This window comes from Aphelocoma coerulescens, chromosome 3, assembly GCF_041296385.1.
Source record: "Aphelocoma coerulescens isolate FSJ_1873_10779 chromosome 3, UR_Acoe_1.0, whole genome shotgun sequence".
Lineage (NCBI taxonomy): Eukaryota > Metazoa > Chordata > Aves > Passeriformes > Corvidae > Aphelocoma > Aphelocoma coerulescens.
In genome coordinates this window covers 110,063,096-110,076,605 of record NC_091016.1, presented here as the reverse complement: position 1 = coordinate 110,076,605, position 13,510 = coordinate 110,063,096, and the positions used below count along the sequence as shown (strand labels likewise).

At 38.2% G+C, this 13,510-nt stretch overlaps 1 protein-coding gene across 5 annotated transcripts in view; it reads right to left on the bottom strand.

Annotated features, from left to right (window-relative positions):
* ASAP2 (ArfGAP with SH3 domain, ankyrin repeat and PH domain 2) overlaps nucleotides 1-13,510 on the bottom strand; it is an 87,149-nt gene that overhangs the window by 3,001 nt on the left and 70,638 nt on the right. For 2 of the 5 annotated variants that reach the window (XM_069011559.1, XM_069011562.1), the window contains 6 exons: nucleotides 11,288-11,543; nucleotides 8,695-8,856; nucleotides 7,662-7,830; nucleotides 6,247-6,314; nucleotides 4,463-4,572; nucleotides 557-679 (listed from right to left, as the gene is read on the bottom strand). In XM_069011559.1, the coding sequence (XP_068867660.1) occupies nucleotides 557-679; nucleotides 4,463-4,572; nucleotides 6,247-6,314; nucleotides 7,662-7,830; nucleotides 8,695-8,856; nucleotides 11,288-11,543 (888 nt within the window). The other 3 variants (XM_069011560.1, XM_069011561.1, XM_069011563.1) reach the window with 3 other exon arrangements.

The following is a 13,510-nucleotide window of genomic DNA, read 5'->3' as shown; positions in this document are numbered from 1 at the left end:
GTTTTACATGAATATATTTGTGTTTATGCAGCATTATTGTCAATTTAAATGCAACCTGAAGCTCTGTTCTTCACTAGCTAACATATTAAGGCAAGTGTTTTCATGCACAACAATTTTCCAAGATTTTGTTTAGCCAATGAGACTCGGGAATGTAAATAGTTGAGATGGTTTCCCAGCTCAGACAGACTCACTCCTAGTCATCTGAAGACTGAGGACAATACAAAGCTCTCCTCTGAAGCCCACTACACAGCACCTGTAATAGCAGGTGCTATTAATTAAATTGCTGACACTCCACCAAAAATTTTCTAGATCACAAAGACCATGTCCCCAGTGTACTGTGACCCCTACTAATCAGATTTCTTTTTTTTTTTCTGAATAAGAAAAGCTAAAAGCTTGTCTGAAGTTTGACTTTTGAAATTTCATCTCAGGTTTCCATGAGATGAAACTTTTCTTGTTGTTTGGAAACCCAGCAGGGGATCTTCTGAAGTGAGTGTTGACCGCTAAGATTTAATTTCTTTCTTTCAAAGTGTGCTGACAGAAAATGCAAAATACTTACCCACCACTCCTGGTCTTCTTCACCATCAACTACAATAATATCTCCCTCTGAAAAAGTCAGCTCATCTGGGTTATCTGCTACACAGTTGTAAATTGCTTTTACTCTCTTGGGTTTAGTTTTTGACTGAAATGAAAAAAACCCTGAATGTAAATAATATAGCACAGAACAGACAGAGTAGACTTGGAGTTATCTAAAGAGAGTTTCAGAACTGCTTCCAACTGCTATTTTTCATAGATTAGAGTTCAGCTACATCTTATGCTGGGTGCGCATGCTTCAAGCTGAATTTGGCACCACCCAAAGCTTTTTGGAACCACAGTGCCAATAACATAGCCCATGTTTCTCTTAGAAGTTTTCCATTTTGGCTCACCCAAACCTGTCTTCAGAGCTCTACATCACTGCAGTGAGCATGATTTTATTCAAAAGATGGGGTGATCAAGTTCTGTGCAAATGTAACAGCAGCAGCATTATCAGAGGGAGGCCCGAGCCACCTATTAATATGTTCCTTCTTAATTTGCTAAACCCATTTCGATAGTGTACGAACCCACCAAAACATCCTCTGCCTCCCAACAGTGCTCTGAGGACTGTCAGCCACAGGAGGCTTTTTGGCAGCTCTTTCAAAGGGAAAGTTTAGTAAGGAGTTGCAATATTCCAGTATGGCAGTGGGACTCAGTCCTAGCCATGTTCTGTGCGAAGTGATACCAAAAGTGTTTCATTTTGGTTTCACAGAATCCACCATCCTCATCTCACACCTGTTCCAGTGCAAACCAGTCTGCTGCTGCATTTCTTTTCAGCCTCCTCATTTTCTGTTGCAGACCCACAATAATGCTGCCTACACATTGTTTCCATGCAAAACAACCCAGCACAAGTGAAGAGGCTCAAGACCTAGAGGCAGAGTGTAAAGCTTTCAACCGAGAGACCACCCTTTTCCCAGCCATAGGGAGCAAAAATTACTTTCTACCCTAAGATGTCAGAGCTCTAAGTGCCACTGAGGTCTGAAATGGCTGTTAATGCAGTGGCATTATAATGTTTGGGGCAGAAGTTCCACATGGCATAAGGAAAAGATGGCCTCATCACCATTCTGGAGTTCCCCAGTGACTGGTCCCAGTCTCTAGTTAGGTCAGCCATGGAGCAGGAAGCTTGTAAAGGGACAAGCGACTCCATTTACAACTCTCCTTTTCTCCACCAGCAAAATGCTCTGCTGAGGACAGTACTGCCCAACAGTCTCCTACTGTGCCATTTTGTTAGAGCTGAGCACCATGCAGAGAAAAGAAGGGAATGTGGATGGGGAAGGATGGAGGGAGCATGATTGTTATATTCCTCTAGAAGCATCCATTTGCATTCTAGTATAAATACTATATAAATTCTAATATAAATAAAGCTCTGGCCTGCCCAGGGCAGGCACACCCTGAGGTGCTCTCACCCCTGTGAGATGCCAGCCAGGCAGGCACTGCAGCACAACCATTTTTCCAGATGCTCCCTCTCAGACAAGTGACAGTCTGAACTATAACCACCTTTTAAATTAAAAGGAAAAAGCTTCACATCAGTACAACAGTGATACAATTACTAACTTCAAAGTGCAGTAATTACAGGTATTTCTTGTTCTTTAGAAGGCAAGGGAATTAAAATAGGTATCATTCCCAGAGGAATAAAATCTTCTAGGGAAGTTTCCCATGTATCTACAATATGGCTTCAAAAATCTAAATATCACATTGGGGAAAAAAAAGAAAACAAAAGGTGAATCAGGAATTTCCACCTGATAAACAGGCTATTGGGTAAATGCACTGTGTAGGAGATAAGCCACTGGCTAAATGTGCATGTACAACTAGACCCATGTTTTCTGTACTTAAGGAATATTTCTGCAATCATTTTCTAAATCTGGGCTGGCCTCTGGATTCCCTGGCAGGGTAAAGACTTAGCAAAAAAGCCAGGAGTATAAGGCTAAGTGGAGCAATTTAGCCAAAGAACTTTAGCGAGACTGAACTAGCTAAAGCTCTTTAGCTGAGGGGCCCTTGACTAAATCTCAGCTAAGATGCTTTAGCTAGATTGATTTAGCTAAAGCACCTTACCTAGCACACACTCCTGATCCAGGTCTTCCCTTACTTCTCTGTCCTATGACAGAAGAAAATCACCCAGCTGATTTTCTCAGTCACAGAACTCACCTTACTGAAGCCATAGAGACAGCTGGAGAGTCAGATATGTTCTTCATATTATGTGCAATTAATATTAAACTTTGAAGACACTGACCCCAAAACTAGCCAGGACAGCCCATTCCTTCATAACTAAATCAATTGGTCCTATAAGACTTAAAAAAAGGAGAGAACAATATAGAGAAACTACAATTTATTCAGAAAGTCAGGTAAGGAGCTGTTTCACATTTGAATCCATTTGAATCCCAGCACACACAACAGAAATTAAGGTCAGAGTCCAACAGCTTCACAAAGTAAATATGACAACATAAACAATTTACACTACTTAGACTATTTAATTTTGCTGCAGCCTAAAACATGAAGGCTATTATAATGCAAGACGGACAGTAACCTGGTTGAACAAGAGTGGGGGAGGCAAAAAACCAGAAAATTTTATACTCCCAACTAATGCAAGTTGATGTCTCTGAGGCTTCTCAGCATTATCAGATGAGAAACAGCTAATAGGGGCTCTTGTAAGCTCAAGACCAGTGTGCAAGGCTATGCACACAAACACACTGAACCCTGTCCTGAAGAGTTGCTATTTCAGTGGACATGGGTAAGGAAAAACAGATGGAGAGAGACAGAGGACTGAAGAAAGCAAGTCTTTTCATTACAAGCCATTAATAAGACCACTGCAGAGCCAGGAACAGCACATCTCCTACCTCTGTTTATTATTTACCACTGAACCACACTCCTGCACAGAATGTATGAAGCAGCCCAGACCTAGTCACACACAGCATCTCAGAAAGTATGGGCTGTCCATATTGAGATTTGCTTCCTCCAGAGATACACTGTCATGGTCAAGGACATGGATCTTTTACATCTATCACACAAGAATGCAACATAAAATTGAAGCAAGGACCAAAGACCAAGCTAACTACACATACTGCACAGCTCCACTGACATCTGGAAATACATCCCTTTACCTACACCAGTAGAAGATTACAGGTACTGACACTAATATGTGTTACCATTCATGGTCCTAGATTAAAAATAATAAGTAAAGAGTATAAAAAGGCCACACAATCCGATCAAGAGTCCATCTAAATCCAGTATCTCTTTTCTAACAGTTGATGTAAGGTTGGGGGAGGGTGAAGAAGAAAAATACAGAATTAACCACCTTCTGTTAGGGATATGCTTACCAAGAGATTTTTCTCCTGTCACCAGGTGAATGCTGAGAACCAACAGCACAAAGAGTCAGTTTCTTTTGTTTTGAGCTTGACTCCTGCTAGTCTTGTCTGAAGTCATTTTACCTACCTACATGAACAACTGCCAGTGTATCTGTGTCCTTTATAAAAGCATGACAGTTCCCTTATTCCTTACTTCACTGGAGATTAAGAATGAAGCCACGTGTTACTTAGAAGTGATTCACCAAGCTCACCTACAAGTCACTAACTCATAAAGCTTATCTATCTTCAGTAAGTCAAACCATACATTCTGTGGATTGTGTTGGTCACATTTGGACATGAGCAAAGAATCCAGCCGGTTTGGTTTGCTTTTTTAAATCTAAAATTACATACTCTCCTATAAGAAATTAAAGAAAAACAAAGCTTTCATAACTATTTAGTACAAGTCATACACATACTTAAAAACAGGATACGGGCCTTGTGTGTTTCATGGCTCTCACACTTTCTCCATAGCAGGACACACTATCACTTCTACAGTGTGTTTAATAGAATGCAGAAGATTAATAAAATCAAATGCCAACTTTTGTACTTACTATTTGTGATTTCCTTGGCATTGGTGCTGGTGGCTGGATTTGTGCCAAAGTATTTGCTGTAGAACCAGTCTGTGTTCCTGGAATTTCGGATACAGAAGATGACTCTCCTGCTAAGGGAAGTAAACCAAGTAAATAGTAGGCACGCTTTCAAACAAAGTAACAGTGATGGTATCAATGAAACCAAACTAATTATTCTTAAAAGTATACAAACCATTTTATATCCAATGAGTATTTAATTTTTACTGGTTCTTTCTAAACAACTGAACAGCATTTTTCTATCCTTTTCCTTACCAAAAAAGCCACTTTTCCGAAAGACAACTGCCTAAGACCTTTAACACTGCAGATATGCTAAGAGAGATAAAATAGATGAGAGCAGAACCAAATATCCTATTCCCCTGTTTCTTCACTACAGACTGTGTGCTGTCAGAACCTTTCTTTCCTATTAAAGACCATCATTATCAAGGTGTATCCCTCACAGGAGACTCCTGACACAGATGGCAGATAGCCATTAGCAAATCCCCCTGGGATATCTCAAGAGGAAATAAAAATGAATCACAAGAAGAACAAATGAATATAAAATACACAGTAGAAGGGGAAACCAGGTACGAGAAATTCCACTACAACCACCACGGAATCTGAACAAACTTTACTGTAGAGATTTTATGGAGATTACATTATTGTCATGTCCCAAAGTAGTAGTTACTTTGAACAACAAAAACCACAAAATGAGTAAGGAACTCTGAATAATGAACTCTATTAACATGAAAAGAACAATATCAATCTGCAATTTAATTAAAAGTGATACTATATAAGCTCTGGATTTTCAAGCCAGAAACACATTTTTCTATTCTAAAATGTGTATTTGACACCTTGTTTATGACATATGCAAACAACAGGGCAAGCAAAAATTTTCAAACCCACTTTGTTTGAGTGTGTTTTACGGTGAGGTTAGAAAAGTTAAAGCCTAACTGGAGTTTAATCTGGCAAGGAATGTCAAAGACAACAGGTAGGGCTTCTATAAATCCATAGGTAACAAAGGAAAAATTAGAGAATAATGTGGACCCATTGTTGAACAAGATGTGATTCTGGTTACACAGTACATGGAAAAGGCTGAGTTACTGAATGCCTTAGTTACTTCTTTGCCTCAGCTTTTACTAGCAAGACAGGTTTTCAGGAATCCTGCTCCCAGACATCAGGAGAAAACCTAGAGCAAGGAAGTGCAAAGTCCTATACCTGAGGACGAGCAGGCCATGCACCAATATATGTTGGTGGCCACCTGGCTGAAAAGCAGGACCAGAGGCAGTGGGCACAAACTGAAACACAGGAACCTCTGTCTGAACACCACGAAACACTTTGTTACTGTGAGGGTGACCCAGCACTGGTACAGGTGGCCCAAAGAGGTCGTGGAGTCTCCATCCTTAGAGACACACCAAAGCCCTCTGCACACAGTCCTGGGTGATCCACTCTTGTTCTCCCTACTTGAGGAGAAGGGTTAGACCCAATGACCTGCAGAGGTCCCTCCCAACATCAAACATTCTATGATTCTGTTTATTATGTGGCCCCATTATTGATTTTAATTGGTCCATAGCTCTGCTCATGCTAAAGAATTTGAGGCAGCAGGGCCTACACAACCACAAAGAGAAAGAAGAATAATGTTGGTACTGATTATATTTAAATGTGTAAGGTAAATAAATTAAAGAAAACCTCAACAAACCCACACACTCTATTTGATTGTTTTAATGACAGCTTAATTACAATAAAATAAATCTCTAAACCACAATTACCAGGTTGTTGTAGAGACCCAAGTCCTCTGGTCTGCCCTTTGTTAGTTAAGCCAGATGACTTCTCAGTCCTGTGCAGAAAGTGAGAAATTGATCCATTTCAGAAACAAACAAGAACTCAAAAAGCAATACACAGTACTTTAAAAATTAGAGAAGCCTTGGCATGTCTTCAGTATATTCTGGTGACAGATATTTTGCTTTTAAAATACTACTTTTCTTCTGTATTTTTTATTAAGCCAATTGAAAGTTGCACTTAATTTTAAAAAAGGCAGAAAAATAACAGAGCTTTGATTATTGCAATTTGTGTCTTCTCCTGAGTTTTGAAGTTCCTTTCACTGTTATTTTATTTTTTTTCTTAAAATTATGTATCCATATTAGTCTGAGCATTTATAGCAAGCTTCAACAAGTTGTGTCTACCTTGCAGGTAGTATGATACCATGCAATAAAAGGGCTAGAAGGGAGCCTAAAGGTCAAAGGCTGCTTTCATCTTTCAGTCCCAATTTGCAAATGAAACCTTATTTCATCCAAAATTTTCTCAAAGGTCCTATTTTCTAGACTTCTCATTACCTTATTGATCTCCCCTGGTTCCCACCTCAGTTATTTCATTTTACTGCAATGCCCTAAACTGAATACAGCTGTCCTGCTGAGGCACCACTGATGTTGAGTCAGTTGGGAAAATTCATTCCTATCATTTGCAGGCTATGGTAAAACAATACTATTTCTCTTTTAACTCTTCTACAACAGCATTAGGTCATCTGCCTTACTTACTATGTCCTTACAGATCCTTCTTCTAAGAACTTTTGCTTACCCATACTCTATTGTTCTCCATGCTTCATTCCTGTAGTTGATTGTTCTTAATTACCAAGGGTTGCTTACTGAATGACACTCTTCTTCTCCCTTGACTACTACAGTTTCTCAAGGCCACTTTGGATATGATCTTGTTTGCCAGTGCATTTGTCCTTCCTAACTTAGTTCTCTGCAAATTTAAAAATTATTTTTTCTTTTCCAGGTCTCTCTACTTCTGCCACAAATGAAAAGATTGAACAGAACTTAAGCAAAGCACATGAACAGTAAATGGCACAATCAGGCATTAGATCCCATTATCTCCAATTTGTTACTAGATGAGAATTAGGAATCAAATATTTTTTGTGTTCCTTACTTCTGTCATAGCTAAGCATTCTGGAGATATTCTGCAAGTCATATAACCTTAAATCACTAGGCTATATTGTTTTTCCTGTAGGAATCCCTGTCATCTGCTTCCTGAGCATCTGCCTTCTGTTCATTCCCACACACTAAAACACATCATTGGCAAAAGCATGCAGGCTTTATTAATGACTTGGATGTTATAAATATCTTGTAAAATCAGTAAGTTACTAAAAATGATGAAGTATATTAAAAACTAAAATGACATCAGTTACCCAGGAATAGGCTTTCTCTGAGAGATTCTGCTCGGAGGTTGTGGGGGCAATGGTGGTGGGGTTGGCTTGGTTTGTGGAGGAGCTGGCTGCTGTTTTGATTGCTGGTTCAAAGCTTCTATAATGCTGGCTGTCTTTGCCACTGGAGGTGGTGGTGCTGGAGAAAGTACATCTATAGAGGAAAGTTAGACAGCAACATGCAATAAATTTCTATTTACCATTTTTTTTCTTGGGTTCTCATTACAGGTTCCCCTGTTACAGGACTTATCTTCATTTCAGAAAAATGCTTTACTACATGTAATGGAAGAAGGACCTCTCTGGAAAGCAGTTTACCTTTTGTTTCACCTAGTCAAAACTGGAGGGCTCACAAGCACTTAAATTTATTCAAGCTTTAAAGTGCAAGCAAAGAAAATTCTTACCAAAGTCAGTCATATTCTTGAAAACAGTAGATCAGAATATATTTTTAAAAGTGCTAATATTATTTGCTCCATCAAGGCCTGCAGTCTGTGTTTTATGGAAAAGTAACCAAGTGAGTTTTATCTGGCAAATCTTATTCAGAGGAACACCTTTTTTTAAATTCCTGTTGTGACTAACAACTAACGGCACACTAGGTTTAGCAATTAATTAAAATTGCTATCAAATTCTTGAATTCACCACAAAAGCAGCTGGCAGTGCATTAAAACATCCTTTTGCATTCCAATGGTCTGCAAGAATCAAGCATAATGTGGAGATGTGGCCCCAGGATTCCATGTAACACTCACCTTTACAACTAGGGAGAAATGCAGCATTAAAACTATATATATATATAAAATTATGAGCCCTTTAGCTCTAGTAATAGATGGTGTTTCCTGCTGACCCTGCACTACACCACACAGTCCTCACTGGAGCATCAGAGAAGACAGTTTTGTTTCTGGATGGGAACAATAGGCCAAAGCTACAGTCACCAAAAGAGGAAGTATGAGTTGTGGAAATGGAAAAATAAGCCAACTATGATTAGATACAGTAGAAAGGAAAACAGGGGAAAGTGGAAACATACTTGTAGATGTTACACGCAATGGCGGCACAGGGGGATGAATAGCTGGTGGATCTGATGAAGACCTCTGCCTGCTTATACTTTCCACTCCTAAAGAATTTGTCTTCCACATTGCATTAGATGAAGAAATTGTCTGAATACCACTGCCAAGAACTGAAGGCTGAACTAAAAAGAGAGGAGAATACTGCATTATTATCATTGCTTACCCTAAGCACGAAGTGTTAATATTCACATCTGTGCTTTCAGAAATGGTGTGGCTAGACCACTCTATTCAGCAGTACTATATTCAATGACTATATTCACTCCATTCTGATAGAATGCCAGAGCAGAAATCAGTCTGGTGTTAAAAATTACACAGCGAGACTTCACCCAGAAACTTCTAACACTTTACCTAAGCAAAATTTGTCTCGAGTCATTACTTTAAAATATGCCAATACTTCAAAAAGCACAGATTTCTCAGTAAGAAGACAGAAGGCAAGTCTTGCTACCTTCTTTAATCCCTGACTGATAACTGTAATTTTCTCAGGTACTGCAAGAAAAGGACCTCACTCTTCCACGAGCATGAGCACATTACTTTGCTGACTGAAACTGAAACATCAGTTTTGACTTAGAAACAACATGAAACTGTAAATCTGAATTTCACTCAAGCAGGAAGCTATAATAACTAGTCGTGAAACAGTCACAAAGTACTTCTTCAGAGCCTCTTAAATGACTTCATTCTGAACTGCTGCCTCCTCATTTCATAAAAACACTCTCCATGTTTTCTTCATAAAGCCAGTATTTTGCACATATTATGCCATTTCTCCCTACTCAGCACATAAGCATCATATTAAGAAAAGATGAAACAGAGTAAGGTATATGAACAAATATTAGGTTGCAGGGAAAAGCATAAAAGGCTCAGAAGACTTGGAAAACAGCCTAAAGCTATGAGGATAAAGGAGTAGTAATACACCATAAGCATAACATTAACAACATCATCAATCAACAAGAAGCTCTCGTCAATTATACTATTATAGCTTTTAACTAAATATATCAATTAATAGGCTAATACACTGGTAAAGAACATGAGCTAATCATCTCAGGCAGGCAGCATGTCTTCATGGCATGAGTTGTATTACAAAGATGCCAAGAAGTTTGGGGTTGGGAATGAAATTAAAATAACACTTTTTGAAATGTGTCATTTAATCAAGGGCAAACTGTGAGTAAGGCAGTATGATTGGCCATGATAAAAATAATATCAAAGGGTAAAACAGTCTCTGTAACTATTCAATTGTATTATTAATTCAGAGACAGAATCTAACAGTTAAATAAACCAGGCAAGCTCCTTGTGTTAATTTTCCTGTTTGGTGGGAAAAACGTTCCCTTCCATCAAGTAAAAAAATGTTGATATGAAGCTTAGAGTTCATGTGAAATGTTAGATTAAAGTAATCCCACCTTGGTTAAGTTTTACATGCTACTAAACTTGCCCCAGTCCCATGCTATCCTTTCCAAGTAACCCAAAACCATGAATTTCTGTTCTCAGCTTTTCTGCCCCTTTTATGCAGCCATTCCATAACTGACTTTTCATATTACACAGAAGATCAGTTTGGCATCTCAGGCACAATCACTGGTTGTGGAGTCTTGCATTCTGACCTCTGCACAGTGCTCCCAAAAGCAGAAGCCACCCATGTGTACCTAGAACATTTCCTGATCATATCTCCTCTTATGGAGTCTGAATTACAGCACCATAGAAAACCATGTGTTTAATAGTAACTTTTCTTTAATCGAATTGAATACATAAATTTAGCCTCCATGAAAGATGGTGGATTAATAAAGGTATTAAAACAATGAAACACACCAAATATGACCTGTCCAAAGAGGACCTATGCAGATTTCTCTATGCTTCTTTACTACGATGCAAACAGATTACGTACGAAGATAAGAATGAAGTTCACAGCACCAGCTTTAATGGTAGATTTTGCAAGCACACAACCCTTTGAATCAGGATGAGACACGTACTTTTACACTGCTCTAATGATATGAGGACAACCAATAACTGGCACCAATATTTTTAGTCGGCTACCAGGTCTCTAAAATCATCCAGTTCTCCACATCACGATACTTAAACTTTCATTTCAACAACCCTGAAGCATATATTTATTAAGAGAAGAATTTGCAAGGTTAAAATCGCATGTTCTGCATATAGTCTCCATTCTCTCAGGTCTTAAATTTTCACAGCAAACAAACGCTATTGAAGTTTTATCTTTACACTAAACTCTAACAATCACATCTTCAAGAAACAGAAGTATAAAAAGATTGAATATAACAAAAAAAATTGATGAGCTACATTGACTGCAGCCCTCCTTTTAATAAATAGTTTAACTCTGGTGAGGTATTGTTTTCCCAAACACTATTGAGTACTGTCTTGCAGATATACCAAAAATAAAACTCAGAACAAGTTATGTAGATTCACTTCAAGGATATAAAATGAGGTCATCAATAACTGTTCCAATACTTACCTGTGCAAAATAACTGTAAGAGAAAACCTAAAAATTAAATTATTTTTTAAAAGAGTTATGATCCAATTCTTCTAATATACAATGACATTTTCTAGTACCTTTGCCAATATTCCTTGGAGGTAGAGGAGGTGCACTACTTGTAACAGGTACTGCAGGCTGAATGGGAGGTGGGCTGCCACTGAGTATTGCTCCATACGTTTCATTCTGTAATATACTTGGCATAAATCCTCTTTGCTTGTCCTTGGCAATGTTCGCTGCATCTCTTGCCAAGGATGCTACATTAGGCTGAAGTTGGTTTGATCCAAGCTGGTAGAAGCTGACAGGCCTGTCCTCTCTCCTGTTGGGACTGGGTTGCTTAAACACAGTAACAGAAGTACTCATCAATACCACATTAGTTATACTCATTTCATTTATTAGTTGATAGAAGGTTCTTAGTTTCTAGAAGGAAAAAATGGCTTCTAAAATGCATTTTTGTTGCTTTTAATACATAACCTAAACCCTACATTCTGCCCTCTTCAAGACATAGTAACTATGCACACTAACAACAACAACAAAAAGATTAAAGGTGAATTGCACTTCAAACAGTTAATATATTCTCATTTCTTCTGTATACACTGCTACAGGATAATACTGTATCCCTATATACACAAGACTACACTTCTATAGATAACCAATATAGATTTTCAGACTGGATCAAGTAAAGTTTTCCTGCATCAAAATACCCAGCAGTATTTTCAAAACTAAATAAACAACTGAAGGTCTTAAGCCTCATCTGAATTTCAGCAGAGCTAAATCCCAAATGGATGGTCATGACCTCAAAACCCAGACACAATTTCATCCAAGTATTCTACCTGTAGCTCAGCCTACAACAAATGAGTAGCCAAAACCTCTCATTAACTCTCTTTAGCTCACTAGTATCACTGGTTAAGTTTGGGAGATTACTTCAATTGGCAGCTGGGATGGAACATTGCTCATCCCACTCACATTATTGAATGATATCTAATTAGCTGTCTTTGAGATTTACACCAATCATCTGCACTTAGCATTATTCTTTCTGTTTCAACAGCAAGCATAGTCATTACTGTTATTTAATTGTATTACTATTCTATTACTATTACTATTTAATTCTATTACTATTATTCAATTATCAAATGATAATTAAAACAGCTGGAGTTACAAATTCATGTGACTAGTACAGGAATGGGCTTTAACAATCCACACCCCAGGGAGCATAAATATATCTTCAGAAATAGTGCTAGATAAACATGCCATACTGACATACTGTCTGTATGAAATTAAAATAACCATTTATAGTAATAGCATTTAGTCAGAATAAAGACTAACATCAACAGTATCACTAACAAGCAATTGATTTTCCTCTGAATACGTTCAATGCTTACTTCTGGATTGGTCATGTAGAGCCTTTAGATGTGTTATAGCACAGCATTATAGTTCCAAGATTTATCAGAATGATGTACATGATAGTCCCTACCCTTCCTTTGGCTTAGCAGCCGCACTCCTCACTGGCTGACAATCTCCGTTCCCTGACCTCTCCACTGTCTTAGTTCTGGGACTTGTTTCAGCCCACACCTCCTTCTGCTTTCTAAACCAGCAGAAGACTCTTTTTCATGTTTATGATTCAGCTTTTCACTGGCTCACCAAACTGAAGCAGTTCACTACAGGGACAAATGTGTGCCAGAGTGGAGGCAAAAGCAGAGGCAGGACCAGGCAGCCAGAGTGTACAACAACAGCAGAAACCACTTCAATTCTCTTAACCTTCTTTTAGGTTAGACTCTCTTTTATATGAAATATTCTGGACTAAAATAACTTAAATTTCAGACATGACCTTTTCTGACATAGATTACAAAATCTGTTCAATTGTCTTACTAGCAAGACAAACCCATTAGCTTGACATTTATAAACAAAACTCTGATATGATCCTAAGCAACGATTCACCCATGAGAACAATGTAGTCACAGACACTGCTCTGTGATTAATAGTCTTTAATCTCCTTTCAAAAGTCCCTGCAGTATAAACCTATTAATAGTGGGCAGCAAAGTAGGAGCTTCATTACTTTAGCCACACTGCTGAGTAGTAGATACCTTCCTATATGAGATGGAGCTCAGGGACTAGTCAAAAAAAGAACACTCAAATGCAGAAGGCAACCAGCAACAATGAAGAAAGTCAAGGAAAAGAATAGATCAAAAAACAAATTTAGAGCATGCCAGAAAGGGATTTCGACTAGTAAATTACCAAAAAAGTTTTACAGCTTGAAAAAATGAGACCTCTAAAGGTTTCAATTTGCTTTATCAAAATGATTA